Genomic DNA, 23,325 nt, shown 5'->3' on the forward strand with positions numbered 1-23,325 from the left:
AACAGGTGTCACACTAACTGCTGCGATCAAGAATCATGTAATTATTGGATGGTGCCCAGCTACACAACAGTTTGGCTACTTCATTCTTTTAGAATGAAGAATGATTCATCACTCAATATCATGAAACATGAATCCATTAAGCTTATAATTTGTTAGCTCTGCATGGATAGTATGTTTTGGCAAAACAATGATAATAGATGCGATGCACAATAGGCAGCAAATTACATGAAAAGTTCAAGATATCAAGGTAGGAATGAGCTATAAATAACACGAGCACGTTACAAACTAGGCGTTCATTTGGAGCAGCATAAACAGAGGTGGTCCCGAACACCGCCTCATCTCACATCACAATCGCGATGGATACGGAAAACAACTGACACCTGCACGACTAACAAGAGATGTCGCTAAGCTGCAAAACGTAAGATTAGAGTCCCTAGCACGTCGTCTGTAAACCGGTCGCATTGGTGGACGACAGACGACGTTCTTTTTTGATCCCTTTCCGCGTAATCGTGTCGTCCAGCGAGGTACTTTCGCTCCTCGGGGGTTAATTTTTGTACTTGCAAGGTGCAGGTGCCTTGGCGTCCGGCAGTCTCAACTTTGGATATTTCATAGGGGCTTCGCGTTTGATTTTGGTCGGGTAACAAGCGGCAGAGTAGGCTGGTATCGCGATTCCCAGGCGCTTAGTCAGTTTTTCCATGACGTAGCCGCGCAGAATCAAGTCGGCCGACTTGTCGATCTTCGTCAGCAGCAGGTTGCAGATGACGATCTTGCCTTACGTCTTCCTGGTCAGAAGGGGCAGCGCGCAGCACGGCATGATCTGCAGCGTTGAGCTGAGGCACAGGATAAGGTCTGCGCCTCTGCAGTGCAGGTCGGCCGCTACGATCCCGTCCTCGGGCAGCTCGTGCTCCCTGTCCAGGATAGAATCGTGCAGGTGACCGCGACACATCCGACCGTTCTTCTTGGGCACGGCACACAACTCGCGGGTGGGCTTCTGGCCGACCGACTTGGTCGCCGTAGTCCTCACGAACTGCCGACCGCACTGGTTGCGTCGGTCTAGAAACATGTTTCCGTGCAGGTCCGTGAGGATGTCCGGCGGGAAGCCCGACTTCAGGTGCAGGCCGTCGACGTTCTGGAACCAGGGCCATGTGCGTCGAAGTCGGTACCACGTCGTCGAACGAAATGTTGACCTGCGGCATCTCACCCTGCTGCTCCAGAGTCCAGACTCCACGCGGACCGCGGAAGTCGGGGATCCCGGCCGAAGTGCTAATGCTGGCGCCTGTGATCACTACGATGTGCTTGGAGGCCTGCATCCAGTCAGCGAATCGCGCGATCTTGTCTTCGAGCAGTGACAGCTCGTCGAAATGCTTGGGCTGGCCGCAGATGCCTTTATTGTCGTATTCGGACAGCCTGCTAGCATAATCGCAAGACATGGCGAACTTTTTGCGGCAACTTGTTGTGGTTTTCGCTCACACTTCCATCAATGCCGCTGCTGCTTGCTTTATATACGATGAAGCGGCTTGCAGAAGCAGGCCGAGCTATTATGAAAGCCTCAAGATGTTGAACAACAAAATAAACGACTGCATGACGTCAACGTTGCACAGCTTTAAATTACAACAGAGCGTGAGGTAAGGAAACAGCAGTCACAGAGCACTAGGACACAACAAAAACAATCTAGCAACATCTTAAGTTTTGCTTCCGATTTCGTGGCAGCTGCAAGCAAATCGCACGGCCGCAGTTATTAGATAATGCACTAACTTGGCAGCACATTTGTTAGGCAACTCATGAAATTTGTTTTTGCCCTCTGATGCTTTAAGGGAAAAACAAGCATAAAAAATTGCATCCTCGTCTTTAGTTCGTGACGCGCCTCGTTTAATATCCTGCGTACGTTGTTTAACCATCAGGGTACTTTTAAAAGATTGTAAACATGTGCTTGCATCTTTTCTCATGCGACTTGCGTTTCGAACGTAAGCGCCAACACGCGCTTTCTTCGGGAGTGGCCCATCTACTATTCCCACGTGGAACAGCGAGCAACGCACAATTTCACTGATAGTTCACGCGGGCTCCAAATGACGGTTACCTTCCACATAAAATACACCTCAGAATGTTTCCTGCTCCTTTATGTCCCTTCCTGCCCCTTTATGACCTTTGTTTATTTCATATCTGCTGCTATCGTTAGGTACATTGTGCACATAATTTTGCACGAGGCCAGCAAGTTCAGCTGTGTCATGGATTGCCTAAAGCTTTCCATTGAACAATTTTATTTTGCTAACTATTTCGAGAGTGGGATTCATCTCCAACTGGGCAGGTTGTTGACAAAACATGATACTCTTGAAAACTGACAGTGAAATAATATTCTCAAGTTTTGTAACTCAACTTGCTTCATTGTGAAGAGATAAAGCAAAATACACAACATGATCAAATGTTGTAGTAAAAGCGTTGTATACGAATCTAGCAATGCGCATGTCTATAAAGTCGCAAAGTGAGAGCAAAGTAAAAAAAGAAGGAAAATCATCGCAAGAGCCTGAACGAAATTCTCATTGATTTTGACAAGATTTTTGTTCTATAAATAAGTCTACCACAGCTTTTTCATCTACCAGATGACCGTCAATCCAGTGGGTCGTAAAAGGCAGTTCAACATCAGTGAACCTCCGTCTTTTGATGCCAAAGCATCAACTGGTCGATTGAGTGAAAAAGCTGGCGTCTGTCGTGTGGACAAGCGAAGAACGGCACACAAGTTCCCATTGGCTGCAATGCCACGTCATGAGCGCGCCTCGACGAAGTAGAGCGGGCGAAAGGGAACACCTGCTGCTGCACTAGCGTGCCAGGTGTTGTGTGAGGGTAGAGGGCATCGCCCTCAAGTCTCGGAAGCCTGTTATCAACGCAAGCTCTCACCTGCGTTCTAACTGCTCCTTGGTACTCTTCATAAAGAAATTACTGTATTTCTAAACAGAGTACATTCGAAAGGAAAAACAGCGGTAGTGAGTTTCGAGCCTACTACACCTCGCTCAGAGGCCGAGTGTCTTACCCACAGGGCTAAACAAGCATGTCCTAGATAGCAGGCCTGTGCACTCTGCTTTATGATGTCCTGCTACTTGAACCGATATTTTAATTCCCAAGCCCCACGTGAAGAAAGCGGTGACATCAAAATCGCCGCAGATTACCAACGCCTCCTAGATATATCTAGGAGGCCTTGGGATTACTCAGGAGCACCCCCATGAATTTATATGGTAGTCGGACAAGGTAGCATGATGTCACAGATCGAAGTGCACCGGCCTTGTGCTCTCTAGCAGGCTTTGGCCAAGTGCCTCAACACACTCGCTCAGTGGCGTTCACTTGGACGTTAATGTTTTCGCGTTCAGAACTCATAAGTAGTGCTTATGTGTCGCTGGATTTTCTTTTCTTTCTTCGTTGCCTTGTTGGCAGTATAACTCAGCCACTCAAAATGGCTAGGACTACTGTTACATCTTCCGAATCCAGCAGTACTTGTGAAAAGCTGTAACCTTGTTTCTGAGCAATGGGTGCATTAGCTAAAAAGTGACATAAAAATACTCATAAGTTACCCACAGTTTTGAGGAGGGTTGGATAATGCAGCTGTTATGATCAAAATTCAACAAGCTCACCCTTTTCCTGTGAATAAGGCATCAGGGTTAGTGCACTTGCTATTATTGCACAAGCTTCTAGTAAACCAAACATAGGCAAGTTTTATAAAAAGGTAATTATTCAGAAAGTTGTTATGTGTTGGGTATCTGCGTAAGATTACGCAGGCCTTATTTTGCTGTTTAGTTTGCTACGATGCATTCATGTGTCCAACTAGGATTCAGCTTTCTCCGAACAACGCCAGAAGATTGCGGAATAGCCTTTTCAGCTGCAGAAATAATGAAGTTAGTAAACTTTTCAACAATTTCTTCAATGCTTAGGTCTGTTAAAATAAGCTCCTCCAGCCTGGCACTTTCTGTAAAAGCAGCCCAGCCTGCCATTTGTAACTTCCAGTGGCGTGGTATGTGGGATATAATGGGTAGTGTTGATGTGAGGTGGATTAAAGCAGGTAGACGATCACTGCCATATGGAGTCTCCAGTACGTCCCATTTAAAATCGGTAAAAATATCCTGAGAGGAAAATACTAAATCAAGGCAGCTAAAATTACGTGAACTCAGTGAAAAATGTGTTGGCGCACCTGAATTCAAAAGACAGATGTTGTTTGCCAAATAAAATATTCAATAAGTTGTCCTCTTTGGTCATTATTATCGCTGCCCCAAAGAGTGCAATGAGCATTAAGATCTCCAAATAAAACAAAAGGCTCCGGCAGCTGGCCAATTAAATTGTCCATATCTCGAGTTGTGAAATGGGTATGAGGAGGGATGTACAACGAACAGACGGTGATAGTCTTCAAAGATAAAACGGTGACAGCTACTGCCTCGAACGCAATATTTAGTGAAACGTTCCGTGTGGGGATGCCGCTTTGGACGATAATAAAGACACCTCCTGATAGACGACTGGAGTGCTCGCGGTCCTTTCTTATGACAGTAAAACCTTTAGGAAAATGTGTATGTTTGGGTCCTAGGTTCGTTTCTTGAAGGCAGAATGCTACTAGTGATAACATATTTATGTCTTTGATGTCACCTAGATTATGAATTAGGTCTCCACAATTCCATTGAATGATGAAAGCCATCTTATTGAAATCGAAAAAAGTTACTTATGTGTCTGAACTGACAAGTTGTAGGTGACATGTATTTAAAGTCTGACTACTCTTATGAAGGGCGGTAACCGTTCAGGTTACCTTTCCCTTTTTCAGAGGAGTTACAATGTGTTTCTCCTTCTGGGAGCGCTCCAAGGAGCGCGGGTCTTTTGGCGTCAATGACGCCGGGGTTTTCGGATCGAGCTCCATCGCCTTTTCCGAGGCACTGGATGATCGAGAGCCCGGCGCCGAGACGCGCGTCTCGGGCCGTGGGATGCTGTTCAACTTCGGGCCCTGCGGCACTGTAGTCTGCCGGGCCGCCTTCGTTCACGATGGAGCAGCACTGGCTGCAGCCACCAAGGGGGCAGTTGGAGTTTCTACAGAAGTACCGGACGTCCACCCTGTAGACTCCTGAAACCGGTGTAGCGCTGCCCCCTGCCGCGTCACACTGGCACAGCTTACTTGAGGTAACTGCCCTAGCCTTTTCCTCGCTTCATAGAATGAAATCTTTTCCTTTACAGTTATTGCGATTATTTCTTTTTCTCTTTTCCAGCAAGGAAAGCTCCGCGAGTAAGCTGGATGATTGCCTTCGCAATTGACACATTGTGCGGCAGCATTGCAGTTGTCAGATGGATGGTCGTTGGCACTACACTGTGCGCATGTTTCTTTGCCTCTGCATGATTGAGATGCATGCCCGAACCTCTGGCACTTGAAACAGCGCCTCGGGTTTAGTATGTACGGTCTGACGTTGATTTTCAAATATCCTGCGTCGAGTGAACTAGGGACAGTGCTACTACCAAATGCCAAAATCACATGTTTCGTCAGGATCTGTTTGTCATTTCGTCGTAGTGTGATTTTCCGAACCTTAATTACGTTTTGCCCCTGAAATCCTTCGAGGAGTTCTTCATCGCTGAGGTTCAGGAAGTCTTCTTCTGATATAACTCCCCTGCTAGTGTTGAGTGAGCGGTGTGGAGAGATTGTTACTTTGTTGTCACCAATATTGGTGAGTTTGGCGAGCTTTTCTAGTTGATCTTTCTGGGTCAGTTCAAGGAGGAGGTCACCGCTAGCCATGTTTGAGGCCTTATAACCAGGTCCAGTTGTGTTTGCTAGGCATTTCGAAACTATGACTGGTGAGTTTTCTAACGGTGGTGTTGCCTTCACTGTGAAGAACGTGGTATTTTGGAAATGTGTCTTCGCTTGGTTTTAAAAAGAATTGAAAAGTTGCTTCGGTGCGACCTCTTTTCAGAGGCCGATCTGAAAGTCGCGGGAACGCTTCTGCCATTGGATGGTTTCAAAATTCGGCGGCGGTGGTAGCCACCGACCACCGAGCCCAACAAGGGGACGTACAGGTTCCTAGAAACCTGCAGACGCCAGCTATACACCGCCACTATAACCTAATGTATATACCCAAGGTAGAATATATTACACACGGTTAACCCTTGCCGAAAGGAAATACGGAAGTAATAGGAAGTGAAGAAAAGACAGGAAAGATGGAAAAGTGGGAGAAAAACACGAAGATTGGTGAGGAGGACAGGAAAAGGCGATTGCCGATTTCCTCCAGGTGGGTCAGTCTGGAGGTACCGTCTGCGTGAAGCTGAGGCCAAAGAGAGGTGCTGCCTCCGCCGAGGGGCCGTAAATGTCAAAAACACCTGGCATCGGCTCAACCACCAGGATCCACTCTTCCCAGGACACGACTAAGCCGTGCACGGTTACACGCGGGAGGGTCCAACCCTCGTGTTCTCGGGTACGTGGTGTCGCAACACACCCAGCGCCTGTTGACGCGGACGCCCCTGCGGGGCCGAGTCATTGAGGCAGTATGTATTTGCCCGGTTCTAATACGACCCTGAACAAAATTCGTGCCTGCTTTCTATGCATCCAAAGTAGAAATCTAATGCACATTTGATTTCTCATCAAGAAAAATGGCCAAGGTCTAATATTTGTTGCAAAGTAGAGGCTGGTTTCCGATTATCAGCTTCGCCGCAATACAGCCATGCTATGCGGTAAAGCATACAAACGCCACGAACACGGTTTTGGTTTTGTATTCAATTACACCATACAGGCAACTTCCGATTAAATTTCCTTGAGAAAAAAAATGTACACGTTAGCGTCGGGTAAATATTGTAATTAGCTATTGTGAGCTATTGTTGCTGCTTAGAAATCTTCCTAGGCCAGACCAAAAATAGGTGTTTTCTATGAGAAATGCTGCGTCTTCAATGCATTTAGTTCCCTGAACTCCACCACGACATGCTGCCGCTAAAGACTTTACTATTGGTGTCACCATAGTTGTCACATGCTTGCATGCTGACTGGCCAAGTTAGAATTATCTGCCGAAGGCTAATTTCAGAATCTAGATAATGAAAATTTGGGCCCATAGATATGCATGGGTGTCAGCCGGGACCATAAGTCAGAATCGAAATAAACCAAAAATATAATTAACTGGAGTTGAAATAATAATATTCTTTCCTGTGATCATTGTCTCCGATCAATATTCCACCAACAAGAAGCGCGCGTAAAATGGCACGACATAAATAAAATTTTCTTTCGTAGCTTCATGTTACAGATAGGCGGCTACTGTGGCAAAAATTACGTGTTACTTTGAAAAACAATGTTAAAGATAGCAGTTCACCAGGCTAAACCTACAATTGTACCGGCCGACCAGAGTCACGGGCGCAACCAAAGCAAGTAAAACCTTAAAAAAATTTACAACACAGACTTCCTGCGAGAAAAACTGCGCGTCATGTTGCATAACCCATGTCACAAATATGTATACGTAACCAAAAGGTGTCAACATAAATTTGCTGTTGCGATATAGCACTATTATTAGAACGTACGTGCGTAATGGATCTCAGCGTCCGCAGCGAAATTACGTTGAACATGCCGCGAAGCGCGCCTCCGCCCCCAATCCAGATCGCTCGCAGCGCCCTCGCACAATTTTTCCACACTGAGCGCCTCAGCGGGAGAGCGCCGTTCGGTCCAATCTACTGTTGTCTAGTACAGTCTAATGTGTACAGATACCTTGCGGACGCCTTCGTGCTGTTGTGGCGTCCATCTGCTGCGAACATTTCACCTTCGTCAGGAGCTGCAATACGACGCATTTCGGTAAGTGGTTCTTTGCATTAAACACTATCTGCACTTAATCAAAAATACTGTTTGTCAAGCATGATCAGCTCCAGCGTCAGATGCTGGACGCTATCTTTTTTTCTGACCATTGTAACGGTACATCAGCTTGGGAGGCTTACGACCAGGCAGCTATAAAACATTTAGCTATGTACGCATTAAGTATTACGAGTACATGAGCCTACTCGCCGTGGTGGCGTAGTGGCTTTGACATTGCTCTCTTAAGCCGACCGCGACGGTAGCATTTCGAGGAGGGCGAAATGCAAAAACGCCCCTGTAGCGTGCATTGCGTGCACGGTAAAGAACCTCAGATCGCCGAAGGCAATCTGGAGTCTCCCACTATGCCTTGCCACATAATCAGATCGTGGTTTTGGCACACTAAATGCGAGTAATCCAGTAAATGAGCATGGGGTAACGTTTTTTTTTTCTCTCTTCCTTGCTTTCGGAGACAGGTGAACTACTTGAGAGATAGAGTGGAGGCGAATTGTGTCCCGCACCTTTCTTGAGCCGCGAGTCCAACGAACGTACTATGAGCTGTTTCGCTGCTGCCTAGATGCCCGGATGTTCTCTCCCGCGTGCTACCTGGCACGAGCGCGCCGAGCATGCGGAGTCTGAACTTCGTCGTCGTCAATTTACCGGTGACGGCTCGCCGTTAACTCGCAACTCCATGTGTCTAAGGTCGAGGTCACGGTGTAGGAGTATCATGAGAGGCGTGCCAACGGCGGTGTGCCTCGCCGTGCTGAGAGCACGTCGACGATTCGCGCATGTTTAGGCCATCCTCTGAGGGGCGGCGCTACATTTTCGGGGCCGCTAAAACCCCTTCGTAATTTGAAAGTAACGACACTCTCCCCCCTGCGGCGCTTTCCTCCTCGATTATCCACGCCCGCCGGCTCCGCGCGCTCCGCACGGTACGCTTTTTCTCCTGGGCTCTCGTGAACGGGCCGCAGCATTCTGTGGAGGCGCGTTATTTTCGGCCAGTTGCGCGTCCCAGTGGTGTTGAAAATTTTGAGAAATGCTGATAACAGCATCGGTAATGCTGAAGGCAACGTTTATGAGGAGGTTGATTTTTCCTGAAAGCCCTATGATCGTGGTATACTGATGTAAAAGGAGCTTTGAGGAGAGTTCTATACTCCAGACAGTTTTTCTGCCACATGACGAGATGCTTTAATTTGCGCATCTGATCTAGTATTGCTTGTGGTACATCCCTGTCCGTGTGGCTTATTAGGCAAAAGCCTTAGATCTTTAGCAAAGTTAATTAATGGTTGATTAGTGATTGTATTGAGATGGATCAAGGTGTATTATGGAGGATTCACGTGTATTGAGGATAATTAAGGTGGATTAAGGTCGATGAAGGTGAATTAAAGCGGATTAAGACGCATAAAGAATGATTGCGCTGAATTAGGGTGGATTAAGACCGATTAGGGTGGATTATGGTTAATGAAGTATTAAGGAGGATTAGGGTCTTATAAGGATGGTTAGGGTGTATAAAGGAGGATTAAGGCGCGTGAACAAGGATTAAGGAGGAGTGAGGTTAATGAAGAAGAATGAAGGTGGATTAGGGTGAAATACGTTGCACTGCTAAACATTATTACCTGTGCCATGCAGGAAGGAAACTCAGGAGAGGCCCTGAGGTCACTCTTTGCGAAGCTAAAGGTGAAGCCGGAAGTTGGCGTTGCTCATGGCGTTGCTCCGCCTATCGGGCCAGCTCTCCTCTCTTGTTTACTTCTCTCGAAACAATGCCGCGCTGCGCGCAACCGGGCTGCCCGGCCGCGCGCGCTCTGCAGCAATACTACTGGGCCTCTTCGATTTTCGGAATTCTGGCAGCCAGCTAGTTCCGGTTCTGACAGGAAGTCACATGGGCTGGGATCCCAAGACAACCCGAACCTGCCCGAAGTTTGCAAAATCGAACGCCGGTACAGCTGGCCAAATGTTACCAGCATGGCAGCTCCCGTCGAGGCCGGCGCGCGCTCGGCGTAGTAGGCCCATTTATGCGTTGCCAGCTTGAAAATATATTGTTGCATTCAGGGATACGATCACTTTCGCGCGATTTCGCGCGACTCGGCGCAGGACGCGTACTCGGTCAACCTCGCTTGCGCAGCGCAACAGATGGCCTCCGACGCGGCGGATGACAAGACGCGAAATCGTGATTGTATACTCGAAAGCGATAGCTGGAGGATACCTGCTCGCAGCGATCACGTCGACCACCGGCGACATTGATGAGTTGGCGTTGTGTCATCACAAGACATGAAAAAGCAGGTTATCGGGTACGTCTAGCTCATACGCATAAAAATTCGCGCCGACCTGCTTGGGCTTCGATTCCATAAAGTTTGTTGTGGCTGATGGTGTTTCTCATTTAAGGAGCTGGGGATGCGGCTGGCGCATGAAAATGCACGTCGCCTGTGACGAGCGAAACGTTTCACACGAAAAACAACATTGGTCGAAATCATGAGAGCAATAAGCCAATGTACGTGTGTCTAAATGTACCGAGTGCAATCAGTGTATTCTTAGATCAACGGCCTGCAGTTCGAACACATATCGGTTTCGTGCTGCCACAGCATACGACGGAGAGACGGAGCGAACACGGGCTAGCTGCAAAGCCTTCGCTAACTGCAGAGAAAGGAGATATACATACGCGAGATATGTGAAAAGGAACGCCACCAGAGAAAGACGAACCCAAAATGTACCGCAATCTGTGAATGAGCGTCTACAACTTGCGTGGAACACGATGCAGATAACATGCACGCATGATAGCGCGGCGCGCTGTTCACCGCCGCGAAGAAGCAATCAACTGGGGACACGCATACAAAAGCTTCAAACGGTTCACCACGGCTCGTATCACACCGCTTCGCGATGCGGAACAGTGCGTTAGCACCTAAAAGCATAACGCTAGAAGTAAGGAAATCCGAATATGACGGTAGACAGTTGGCTGAGCGAGGTAAATTTAAGTCCTCAAGCACCCGCGTTGCAATCCGTGAAGTCCCCGTAAAGATGGCGGCGAGCGCCCATCGCCTCTTTTAGTCGTCCGCTAGCCAGAGAACTTCCAGAGAGCAGCCAGACCAAAATCGTCCTAGCAGGTTCTGGCAGCCCGCGGGTAGCCAGAAGTGGAAAATCGAAAAAGCCCACTGAAGAATCGCGATGTCTCATTGCATTACCGTTGCCGAAGTCACGTTGAAAGAAGTTCTTAATGAACTTCGCAGATTGGGCCGTGAGGTCGAATCGGCTGCTTTTACCTGCTTTTATTAAAATAAACATGCCTTATAAGGTGCAGCGAACTGAACTGTTTGTTCTCGTCAAGCGCAGGTACGGGCCGCATGCTCAGTTGTTGCGTGTTTTTTTTTTTAAGAAGATCGCCTTTATCGCTGCCTTCTACTCGTTTTTCTCTGTCTGGGCTTCCTGGGGCTCTCAGACGGTCTTGCGAGCTAGACGTCTGGCAATACGAAAAGAACGTACGCATTCTCACTGCACTGCAAGTGCAGTGAGAATGCATACGTTCACACGTACACGTACACGTACACGTACGACACACCGACCTACTTGCGATCTATTTGCAGTTTGTGAGCACAAACGCATTCTCGCTTGAGGAATCGTCGTGCTTTATGGAACGAACTTCGCGTGGCCGCGCACCACTACGACAGCACGCCGGCGAGGAGGAAGAATGTCATTTCTGACTACGCGTTTAGATTTATTGGCTCCGGCCTGAGGTGTCTTCTTCCCACGGTAAGTGAAGCATCACGGAACCAAAGTTTTGCGATAGACAGCGCACGGTGCAGAACAGTACGCGCGTAGAACCGGCTTATATGCGACCATGGAACAGCCGTTTGATGTGTTCGCAGGCGTACGTTCTGTGGAGCCTTGCCGACTCTTGCAGCGCATCCACTAACCTTCACTTCCCAGCACTTCTCGCGCGCAAAGATAAGACACGCCTGCGGTAGGGAGGATTCATTCCTTAAGTCAAAGCAGCCGCTTCTTTCCGATCTTCCAGGATAAAGCGTCGGCTGGCAGGTGCGCTGTGCCGAGGGTACCAAAATGGTCTGTCAGCACGTGTATTGAGGTACACCTGCGCTGATGTGCATGAACCTCGAACGCGCTCTGCTTAAAGGACTTCCTGCTGTCGCGAGTACTGCGAGGAACAAGCAACAGTTAAGCAACATGTGTTTTAATATGCACAAAAGCAAGTTGCTACTGAACACGAACTATGAATTCATAACGTACGTCTACGTGCCGCAGATGCACCATATGCGCTGTCGAAAGCAGGAATCACTGACCTGCAAGGCGTTCATTGTACAGATTCTAAAACGCATCGGTTTCGGCCTGCGATGGCCCGTTAGCATGGTTCCGCCACAGAGGACAAAATTTACCGCGGATATTCCCTCGGATATTACCGCGCCATTGCCGTGGCGCGGTACATTTCGTACAGAGTTGCATGCGCATTAATTTCATGAACTTTAGTTCCTCCTATCCCACCTGGCCACGGCAACATCCGGGAGAGCACGGTCCGGATAACACAGCGCAACAAAACACGGAAACCAATGCAAACCTGCCCGCACGGCGCCTTTACCACGGTACGAATCCTTCGGAGCAACACGTGTGAGCGCACAGAACTATAAAAAAGCCGCCATAGTGGCCTGAAAGGCGTAACCGCTACAGCAAAGAAATAAAAAAAGCAGCAAAAGAAAGGAGAACCTACTACGTCATTTCCTCCACACTTTTCTCCTAGCGCGCGGAGGGGGTAGGGCTTCTCCTCAGTTTCCTTCCTCCATGTTCTTCGCTTTGTGCTGGTATACATGGAGGAAGGAAAGCTATAGGAAGGAGCATTACGTCACGCAGCCAGCCTTGGCAAGCAACGCTCCGTGAAGCCACAATGCTGGCCCAAGATATGACCTTTTGCTTCCAGATCACGGACCAAGCACCGTGATTTCTTAAAACATTTTGCTCCCAGTAGGTATGCCAGTAGTTTTTATTCAGTGCGCGTTTATTCGGCTGCCCTGCCGTGGCTCTCCCTGCAGAGTGAGAACACTAAAACCAGCCGCGCACTTTGACGCGCGATCATGTGTAGGGCCGACAGGCTTAGCTTCAATCACTTTGCGGTATGCTCCCTCATATCCTTTTCCTTCCTCCATGCTGGTATACGTGTGTTGCTTTTGCACGGTTTCTTGCAGTATGAATTGTTTTGTGCACCTGTTCACCCGTTTCTTTTTCCACGATGACAATCGAAACTATCGCGAACGAAAGCAACAAACCAATCCAAACAAACGCGAGCAGTGCGAGCTAGAGCTGACGCTAGCAGACGATAGTAGGAAACTGCGGGTCCGCATGACAGCAGTGCTCGCGTGCCCCTCAGTGAAGGGGCCGCTTTCATTGGTCTCCACCGTTCGCCGCTCGCGTCTTTCATCTACCGCTCCGCGTTCGCTCTTTCATCTTTCGTTGTGCTCGCTCGACGATGGCCCCTAGAGTTACAATATATGGCTCCCACATATATGGCGCCCTGTGGGAGCCATATACAGCAACTCTAATGGTAAAGTTGCTTGATAATTTGAAAGTAGCGAAACTCTCCTCGATTCTCCTCGCCCGCCGGCTGCGCACGGCACGCTTTTTCTCCTGCGCTCCCGCGGACGGTCCGCAGCATTCTATGGAGGCGTGTTATCTTGGGATAGTTCCGCGCCCCAGTGGTGTTGAAAATTTTGAGGAATGCTGATAAAAGCATAGATAATTCTGAAGGCAACGTTTATGAGGAGGCTGGTATTTTCTTAAAGTCGTATGAACGGGCTATACTGATGTAAAAGGAGCTTTGTGGCGAGTTATATATTCCAGACAATTTTTCTGCCACATGATGAGATGCTTTACTTTGTGCGTCTGATCTAGTATTGCTTGTGGCAAAACACTTTGTGCGTGGCTTATTAAGCGAAAGCCTCTCTGTTTCAAGGTCGCGTTGTGAGCTACAGAAAATATCACGTGACTGAAGGAAGGCCGGAAGCGAACCAGAGGATGTGCAGCCGTGTAGGAGAGATCATTACTGGTTAACGAAGGTCAGGAATGATTGATTAGTGATTGAATTAAGAAGGATTAAGGAGGATTAATGTGTATTACGGATAATTAAGGTGGATTTAAGTCGATGAAGGTGGATTAAAGTGAACGAAGGTGGATAAAGGTGCATTAGGGAAGATTAAGGTGGATTAGGGGGATTAAAGTGAACGAAGAAAGGGTAGGGTGAATTAAAGGGGAATTGGGTGGACAAAAGTCGATAAAGGTGAATCAGGGTGCATTAAGGAGAATTCTCGTGGATTAAGGTTGATTATGGAGGATTAAGGTGCATGAAGAAGGATTACAGTAGATTAAAGTAGATGAAAGAGGATGAAGGTGTATTACGGTGAAGTAAAATGGATTAAGGTATATGGAGAATTCAGGTCGATTAAAGTGGATGAATGAATAGCATGGATTAAGTTTTATTACAGTAGACTTTACAACCTTAATCCTCCTTTATCAACCTTAATCCACCCTAATCTTCCTTAATACGTTTTCGTGCACCTTAGTTATCCTTAAAATACCTTAATCGGTCTTAACACTCCTTCATGAAGCCTAATTCACCTTAATTCTCCTACATGGATTTAATCCTCTTTCATACACCTTAATTCTTATTCATGCACCTTAATCCTTCTGAATACACCCTAATCCACCTCCATCAACCCTAATATATCATAATTGGTCTCAATCCTCCTTTATGAACCCTAATTTACCTTACTCTACCCTAATCAACCTCAATCATCCTGCACCCACCTCAATCCTACCTAATCCTTGTTCATGTACCCTAATCGGTCTTAATACTGCTTCATCAACCATAAATCATCATAATCCACCCTAATCCGCTTTAGTACTCCTTCATCCACCTTAATCCTCTTTCATACACCTATATCCTTATTCATACACTTTAATCCTCCTTAATACACTCTAATCCACCTTAATTTCATCACTAATAAAGCATTAGTTAACTTCGCTAATCATTCTCTTATACAGGGGTGGACATGCTTTGGGTCGCCTCTGGCCTTTCTTAGGCCACGTGATATTTTCTGTTCACAACGTCACTTTGAAGCATAGAGATCTAAAGGCTTTCGCCTTAAAACTAAAAAAAAATGTAATGTGGACTAGCTAGCGCTCGTCGCTTCCGCTCCTCACAGGTATACTTGCCACTAATTTTTCAGGGCTTGCATTCACTGTATCTGACTGACGCACAGATCGACATAAGCTAGAAATAATAGCTCCTCTCATCATCATAATCATCATCATCATCATCATCATCATCATTATCAGCCTGGTTAAGCCCACTGCAGGGCAAAGGCGTCTCCTATACTTCTCCAACTACCCCGGTCATCTGATGATTGTGGCCATGTTCTCCCTGCAAACTTCTTAGTGTCATCTGTCCACCCCTAAATTTCTGCCGTCCCCTGCTACTCTTCCATTCTCTTGGAATCCAGTCCGTAACCCTTAATGACCACCGGTTATCTTCCCTCCTAATTATATGCCCTGGCCATGCCCCCCATTTCTTTTTCTTTATTTCAACTAAGATGTCATTACCTCGCGTTTGTTCCCTCACCCAATCTGCTCTCTTCTTATCCCTTTACGTTACACCCATCATTCTTCTTTCCATAGCTCGTTGCGTCGTCTTCAATTCAATTAGAACCCTTTCCGTAAGCCTCCAGGTTTCTGCCTCGTAGGTGAGTACGGGTAAGACACAGCTGTTATACGTTTTTCTCTTGAGGGATAATGGCAACCTGCTGTTCATGATCTGAGAATGCCTGCCAATTGCACCCCAGCCCATTCTTATTCTTCTGATTATTTCAGTCTCATGATCTCGATCCGCGGTCACTATCTGCCCTAAGTAGATGTATTCCCTTACCACTTCTAGTGCCTCGCTACCTATCGTAAACTGCTGTTCTCTTCCGAGACTGTTAAACATTGCTTTAGTTTTCTGCAGATTAATTTTTAGACCCACCCTACTGCTTTGCCTGTCCATGTCAGTGAGCATGCATTGCAATTTGTCCCCTAAGTTACTAAGCAAGGCATTATCATAAGCGAATCGCAAGTTACTAAGGTATTCTCCATTAACTCTCGCGGCGATGAAAACAACACTGCTGCACGTTGGGATGCGGTCCTACACAGTCCCAACCTCTAAGAACAGTTATGGGCTGTCCAACGGGCCCGCGACGCGGCGGAGAGGCTCGGCCTCTCTGTCCCGACGTGGGAGCGGCCTCCTAAAGGACCCTAATAAAGTTTTTCATCCATCCATCCATCCATCTTATCCTTCATTCTTCCCAATCCAGGTTTCTGAATACTTCGTGTAAACACTCTGTGAATAGCATTGGAGAGATGGTATCTCCCTGCCTGACGCCCTTCTTTATTGGGTTTTTGTTGCTTTCTTTATGGAGGACTACGGTGGCTGTGGAGCCGCTATAGATATCTTACAGTATTTTTACATACGGCTCGTCTACACCCTGATTCCGTAATGCCTGCATGACTGCTGAGGTTTCGACGGAATCAAACGCTTTCTCGTAATCAATGAAAGTTACATATAAGGGTTGGTTATATTGCACACATTTCTCTATCACCTGATTGATAGTGTGAATATGGTCTTGTTGAGTATCATTTACGAAATCCTGCCTGGTCCTTTGGTTGACAGAATTCTAAGGTGTTTCTTATTCTATTTGCGATTACCTTAGTAAATACTTTGTAGACAACGGACAGTAAGCTGATCGGTCTATAATTTTTCAAGTTATTGGCGTCCCCTTATTTATGGATTAGGATTATGTTGGCGTTCTTCCAAGATTCCGGTACGCTCGAGGTCATGAGGCATTGCGTATACAGGGTAGCCAGCTTTTCTAGAACAATCTGCCCGCCATCCTTCAACAAATCTGTTGTAACCTGATCATCCCCAGCTGCCTTCCCCCTTTGCATAGCTCCGAAGGCTTTCTTCACTTCTTCCGGCGCTACTTGTGGGATGTCAAATTCCTCTAGACTATTCCCTCTTCCATTATCTTCGAGGGTGTCACTGGTACCCTATACTGGCACTGGTACTCCTCTATAAGCCGCTATATCCATTTTCAGTAAAACAGGCAGCGGATCCTCAAGATCGCAAAAAGTGCGATCGAGAGGCGGTATCTTCGCACATAATTGTTCACAGCGGAGAGCAGAATCTATAGTGCTGCGTTTCCGACTGAATAAAAACATTTGGCGATGTGCGAGGGGATGGAGCCGCGCTGCATATTAAGCATACTGAGGACAATCGCATGTTCATGCAACGTACAAATTGCCGCAATAAAAACGCCGTGGAGCAGGCCTGAAGAATGAAAAGAAAATGCAGCCTTACGGGATGGTCTCCTGCGAGCAATAAGAAAGATGCCTCAGCTCGCGAACAACGCTGTTCGTTGTCGGAACGAAGCTTTTTTCGGCCAATGTTATGCAGCCACTGCTTCCTGCGCAAGCGTTCACGCTTTCCTTGCGGTATCATAAAAACGGCATAACCATCTTCAGGCTTCTTGCTGCAGTTATATGCGCAACAGCACGGCATAGCGCTAGCACATAGAGCAGGAAACAAGCGTACCACGTTCGCTACGCCGACCAAAAGCGCCGAGCCAGCCCAGCCGAGAAAAATCGCGTGAACGGAAAAGAAAAACACAAGCAAAACGCAAGATCCGCGCCTTTCCAAGGGTAACGGCAGGGAGACCAGTCATCATGCAGAAAAACGGGGGGCGAAACTAGCTGCTGCGGGGGGGGGGGGGGGGGGGAGGGGGGACGCGCTGGAGGAGGCCAGGAGGTCGCGCTGCGGCGGCGGAGTTCAAAGAGTGGCGGTACTTTAAAATTATCAAGCGACTTTATCTAGTGGGTCCACACGAGCGCACCGTCGTTCGGAAACTGCTTGAAACGCATCCTAAACTGGTATCCTGGGATGAACGCCGTTTGCACACCTCTCATAATATTCCTACTTCGTGGTACATGTGCAGGTTTTAATGCGCAATCATTCTTTGTCGAGTATGCTAGCAAAATCTGTGCGTGACGCGGAAACTGTATTGCCCTGTTTCTGTACAAAAATGCGCTATTTGCAAAGGCATTAGGACTTTATAATTTCTTATTTTTTAATTTATACATACTGCAGGCCACATTCGGGTCCAAGCAGGAGTGAAGCACAAGAAAAGACGTAATACATGAACGGAACGTTAAGCGTATAAAAAATACTATGTCGCAGGGGAAAAAACACATAAACAGAAATTGTGAGTCGGGTACTCTTGCATAATGAACATGTTACATACCGAAGTTGATGTTGGCAATATTATTAATGAAGGATTCTGCCGGAGTAGACGAAAAGGTACTTCTGGTAGTTTATACAAGCAGGCAATGGCAGCTGGAAACAAAGAATACTTGGCGAGTTTGTGTGGCTTATGGTTTGTTTGGCCATTTTACTGTGACCCGTGTGAAGTGAATGTCTCGTGAGGTCAGGTATGTAGGCAGAGCGACTGATATTCAAGTGGCCATGATAGAGCTCATACATAAATTTAAACTCGATAGGGTTCTACGACGGGCTAGAAATTGTAGATTAGCTTCCATAATTAACTGGCTAACACTGCTCTATCTTGAATAATCTGAGAAGGCAAACCGAACCGCTAATCTTTGTATTCGTTCCAGTTTGTCAATTAAATATTTCTGATGTGGACTCCAAATTGTATCGGCATACTTTAAGATAGGTCTTACTAGACTTTTGTGAGCTTTCAATTTGACAGGCACTGTTGCTCCGCGCAGTTTTCTTTTCAATAGTGATAATTTACTCTGGGTTTTGCGACAAATTTCATTAATGTGCGGTTCCCAACTTAGGTTATTTGTCATTGTTACCCCTAGATATTTTATGCGCGAAGTTCTGGTCAGGAGGGTATTGTCTAATGTGCATGTAAAGCCATGCGGTTGTCCTCTGTTAGTGAATGAATGTACTTTGTTTTAGCACTGTTTAGTCTCATACCCCATATCTTGCACCACTGTTGAATAGAATGTAAAAAGTCATTTAACGTAAGTCGATCTTAACAGTTAAGCACTGACTTATATATGACGCAGTCGTCTGCGGACAATCGTGTATGTACGGACGGGTGAACACAGCATTGTATGTCATTGATATAAATTAAAAATAATATGGGCGCCAAATCCGATCCTTGCGGGACACCAGAATTAACACTCAATTCCTCAGAGGAGCAGGAATTCACAGTAACACTTTGTTTCCTATTAGTGAGGTAACATGAAATCCAGGATACAATATTTTTTAATACCGTAAGCATGGAGTTCGGTAATTAAGTCAGCGTGGGGAACAACATCAAAATCGTAAATATAGTGTAAATATATATTGACAGCTTTATAAATGATAAGGAACAATTGGAAAAAAATCATTATAAGGGAGAATACTCATATGATCAGTTTTATACATATCCATGGGGTACATAGGGCTCCACAGAATATGAATGGGCAAGCCTACTGTAGGGGTGGGCCAATTTCAATATAACGGTGGGCCAACTGAAATTTGGGATGGGTAAACTTAAATTTGGGGGTGGGCCAACCTAAATTTGGGGGTGGTCAAACTTGAAATGTGGGTGATGACACACTTGAATTTGGGGGTGGCCCAAGTGAAATCTGCGGGTGGGCCAACATGAAATTTAAGAGTAGGCCAACTTAAATTGGGGGTGGGCGAGTTTGGAACAGGGGGGTTGGCCAACTTGAAATTTGAGCGTGGACCCACTTGAAGTTTGGACGTGGACCACTTGAAATTTAGGCATGGGTTAACTTGAAAGTTGGCGATGGGCTAACTCAAATTCGGGGCTGGGCCTGCTGAAATGTGCGGGGTCGGCCTACTTGAAATTCTGGGCTGGGCCAACTTAAATTTGGGGGTGGGCCTGCTTGAAATTTGGGGGTAGGCCAACTTGAAATTTGCGGGTTGGCCGAACGAAATTTCGGGGTATGCTTACGCATACTTAGACAACTCCAGGGGAGTTTCTGCATAACTTGTTGGAATGGCAAGTGAAAGCAACTGAATGAGGTAATTCAGGAAACCTGCAATAACGCGACAACTTGTTCAACTGCTTGATCACAATTGTCTTAAGGGATTTTAATATTTTTAGCGCAATGTAACTAGCCCACCAGTCTGTTTTCTTGTCCGAAGGGGGCACTTATGCCCTTTTCATTCTCCAAATCACGGTGACATAACGGTTGTGGTGCTGCGCAGCCGATTTAGAGGTCGCGGGCGGTATATTTCCGGCTGCTGCGGCCGCATTTCAGTACGGATTAAATGCAAAATGGTAGTGTACAGTACATTGGGTGCATGTTAAAGAACTCCAGGTGGCAATCATTATTCCGCAGTCCCCTTATTTGTCATCCCATTAAGTCACGGTGTACACAACTGTTTTTATGCAGTTCTCTACAGCAATGGCCAGGGGAAAACAAATCCATTATGCTGTGGGTAAATTGGCGCCACTTCTAAATCTCTCGTTTACGCTCACGACCCTTTATATACCGCTGTGCATCACTACGGTGTGCCTCAGAATCATGTCGTGGCTTTCGCATATAAAATTCCATAATTTAAATTGATCTACATTTTAGTCTTCGTGGTAACAAGAAAATCTTACGCGGCTGGAATGCATTTTCTTAACTGTACCGCAGCGTCAGCCTTGCACAATTCTCATCTGCTTGCTTTTCGCAACATGACAACATTACAATTTGTGGTCAGGGTGCATGACTTGTCCATCTTTACAACAGTAACCATCCCGTGTTCTTTTACCTTGGCTACTGCGCCACATTAAGCTACATATAACTGGCCCAAACTGTAAAATATTTCACACCCTTAAAATGAAATGGTGTAAATTGGTCTATAACTCGCACCCTTAAACTTGCAAACAGTGTACGTTCATGAGTTAGATACAGATTTACAGTCTTAACTAGTTTTAAGGGTGTAAATTATTTAATAACCACGGGGCCTTAGATACGCCGAACGCCTGCTTGGATTCATACAGACCACATGCCTTATTATATAGAGAAAACACAGCGCCATATTGTACTCATTCATTGAAATATTAGCACCCAGGGAAACTGTGCACCTTTTTTCTGTTGCTGCTGCCATTGACAATTGACATACGTAGCCAAATAATTGATCACATTCACTTGTCTGCAGTGAGAAATTCATGGCAGGCGTTTGTCTATAGCGACATATCTCAAGAATGACTCTTTTGGATAGCAGAGGGGGAAGGTGTCGCGTTTGATTGTTGCCAGACTTGCTGTTCTGCGCAGTCAGTCACTTATACAGCACATGCGAACTCTAGTCGCTGGATCCACGCGACCATATAGACAAAATAAGTACCTCCCGCATCAGTTTTAGAAGCAGTCGCGAAAAAAACATGGCTTCTCATTTACACTGCCATGATTGCTCCATTCTCTCACAGTTTCTTCCAGTGTATCCGCTGTATTCACTGTAGCTCAGTGGTCACGTGCCAGACTGGTCCGCCATCAACACAGTGATGGATAACGCAGCCGGAGGCAGGCTACCAGAGGCAGAGCGCGGCGGCAGACTGAAGCTCACGTCGACAACCCGCAAGTATGTCCGCGTCCATCTGGAAGAGCCATATCGAATGCTCTCAATCAAGGTTCTGAACTTTCTGCTTCCAGCCGTTGGGTCAGGAGTCGGAGCACCTACGAGATGAGCTGGCGTTCAAGTGTTCCTGCTGGCAGCCAAGCACAGGCGACGCCGCTACGCAGGTACTCTACTGGTGCACGCTTCTTAACAATTGTACGAGATGTTGACATGACACCTTGCCATCGTCGTTACTGCCACCCTCAATATAATCAAAATTCTACATGAAAAGCTGTTAAGGTGTTTAATGGAGCTTTAATTGGAGGCTTTGTAAAATGCATTGAATAAATGCCCCACTCTGTTTGACCCCTCCCTTCACGTGTACCAACGCAAAGAGAGATGTCGCCAAAGCAAGATGAGCGAAACTAAAGCCTGTTTGCAAATCGAATGAAACTAAGAAATACGGAAAATGGCCAAAGAACGATAAGAAAAAAGATCAACAAGAGAAACAAGCTTTAACTTTAAAAATATACGGAAGTTTTTATTATCTTATCAGGAGAAGGCTTCACCACATGCGACTAAATATATTGCAAAGTTATTGCCTTAGGGGCAGTCCTATTTAAAGCTTACCACAAGTAGACTAGCAAGCCGCCAGTAATAGAAAACTAGCTACGCAGCTTGCTGTACCGGACAAATTGCGCACAGCCAAGGTGTCGATGCGCTGCGTGTGGGCTGCACGGAGCCAAGAGTCTCACGAATGAGAGACGATGCTCAGGTGGGCAGGCGTACGTGAAGTGGGCGCTTTGGAAGGCGGCGGTTACGCCGCAGAGGCGGGTGTGTATGCAAATCGCACTTTGAGTAGAGGTTAACAATTGAGGTTTCGGAACGCTGGCGGATTTCTTAAGGAAATCGTAACCCCTCAAGAATCCAATAATTGGGATTCCTCCGGAGCTTCTTAAAAACAGCGTCCCCTTTTGACTAGTATAGCGACCGCAATAAACAGCGGGAAAACGTCGATTTAATTGTGTCAACGTTAGACACTAGTACATAACTATATCGAAACCAATAGCATGGCCTCAGTGCGGAGAATTAGGCGCGCGATATGGGCCGAACAGCAAATGACGAAAATGTTCACCAAGAAACATACAGGAAACAGCGCAAACAGACGACCCCAAGAAGCGAGACACGTATACACCGAGTGCTTGTGTGTACGTGTCTCCTTTCTTGTGGTCGGCTGTTTGCGCTGTTACCCATATGTCTCAAGATGAACGAACTCGCTCAAAAAGAAGTATTGATGAATGTTCACCAAATTTCCTTCGTAACAACTGGTGCAGTTGATAGCTCCATGTGCGCACACTGATACCATTTTCTTTAATGTTTATGTCTAATCCTGAGTCCTATCACCAAAATCACTTCGTAAAACTTTGTGCTTAAAGGGAGACTGAAAGTAGTAAAACAGGTTGTTGGTGCCTCTTTCCTGTCTTCTTGTATGGTTCCTGTGTGCGTCTTTTTTGGCTGTTCTTTCTTTTTCTTAAAGGACACTGAAACGATTGCCACGTTTCCGTATAAACGTACTGAGTCGCTAGGATTGGACCTTCTGATCATTAAGTAACGCAATTAAGCGCTCCGCATAAAGCGTGTAATTTATTGTAAGGTTTTAAAGATGTCCATGGCTACCGATCGCCGTTGCACCGCTCCCCCGAGTTTTCAGCCGCCCGAGACTAAGTGGCGCGTGGTGGCTATACGGCGTCAGTAGAGCGTGCTATCCAACTGGCTGCTCAGAGCGCGTCATCGATACCTTTTCCAACTTTATGTTGTTCGTAATACTTGGAATGTTAGTTAATTTGTGTCTATTCCCTATTGCAAAAACCAGCGCCACTGGGACCCAGTGCGCCGGATTATGGGCCCAGTACAGCGCGCTGGACGCTGGGAAGGCGCTGGGAAGGCG

At 46.6% G+C, this 23,325-nt stretch overlaps 1 protein-coding gene and 1 pseudogene across 1 annotated transcript in view; one reads left to right on the top strand and one right to left on the bottom strand.

Annotated features, from left to right (window-relative positions):
• Window positions 1–544: 544 nt before the first annotated feature.
• Window positions 545–1,430, bottom strand: LOC142574914 (NAD-dependent protein deacetylase Sirt6-like; annotated as a pseudogene).
• A 6,214-nt stretch (window positions 1,431–7,644) lies between these two features.
• Window positions 7,645–23,325, top strand: part of LOC142569781 (uncharacterized) — a 38,948-nt gene continuing 23,267 nt past the window's right edge. The window contains exons 1-3 of the mRNA XM_075678628.1: window positions 7,645–7,774; window positions 21,283–21,401; window positions 21,473–21,562. Coding sequence (XP_075534743.1) covers window positions 21,325–21,401; window positions 21,473–21,562 — 167 coding nt within the window. The 5' untranslated portion in view covers window positions 7,645–7,774; window positions 21,283–21,324. The remainder of the gene's footprint in view (window positions 7,775–21,282; window positions 21,402–21,472; window positions 21,563–23,325) is intronic.

Source organism: Dermacentor variabilis, chromosome 1 (assembly GCF_050947875.1).
Source record: "Dermacentor variabilis isolate Ectoservices chromosome 1, ASM5094787v1, whole genome shotgun sequence".
In the NCBI taxonomy this organism is placed as follows: domain Eukaryota; kingdom Metazoa; phylum Arthropoda; class Arachnida; order Ixodida; family Ixodidae; genus Dermacentor; species Dermacentor variabilis.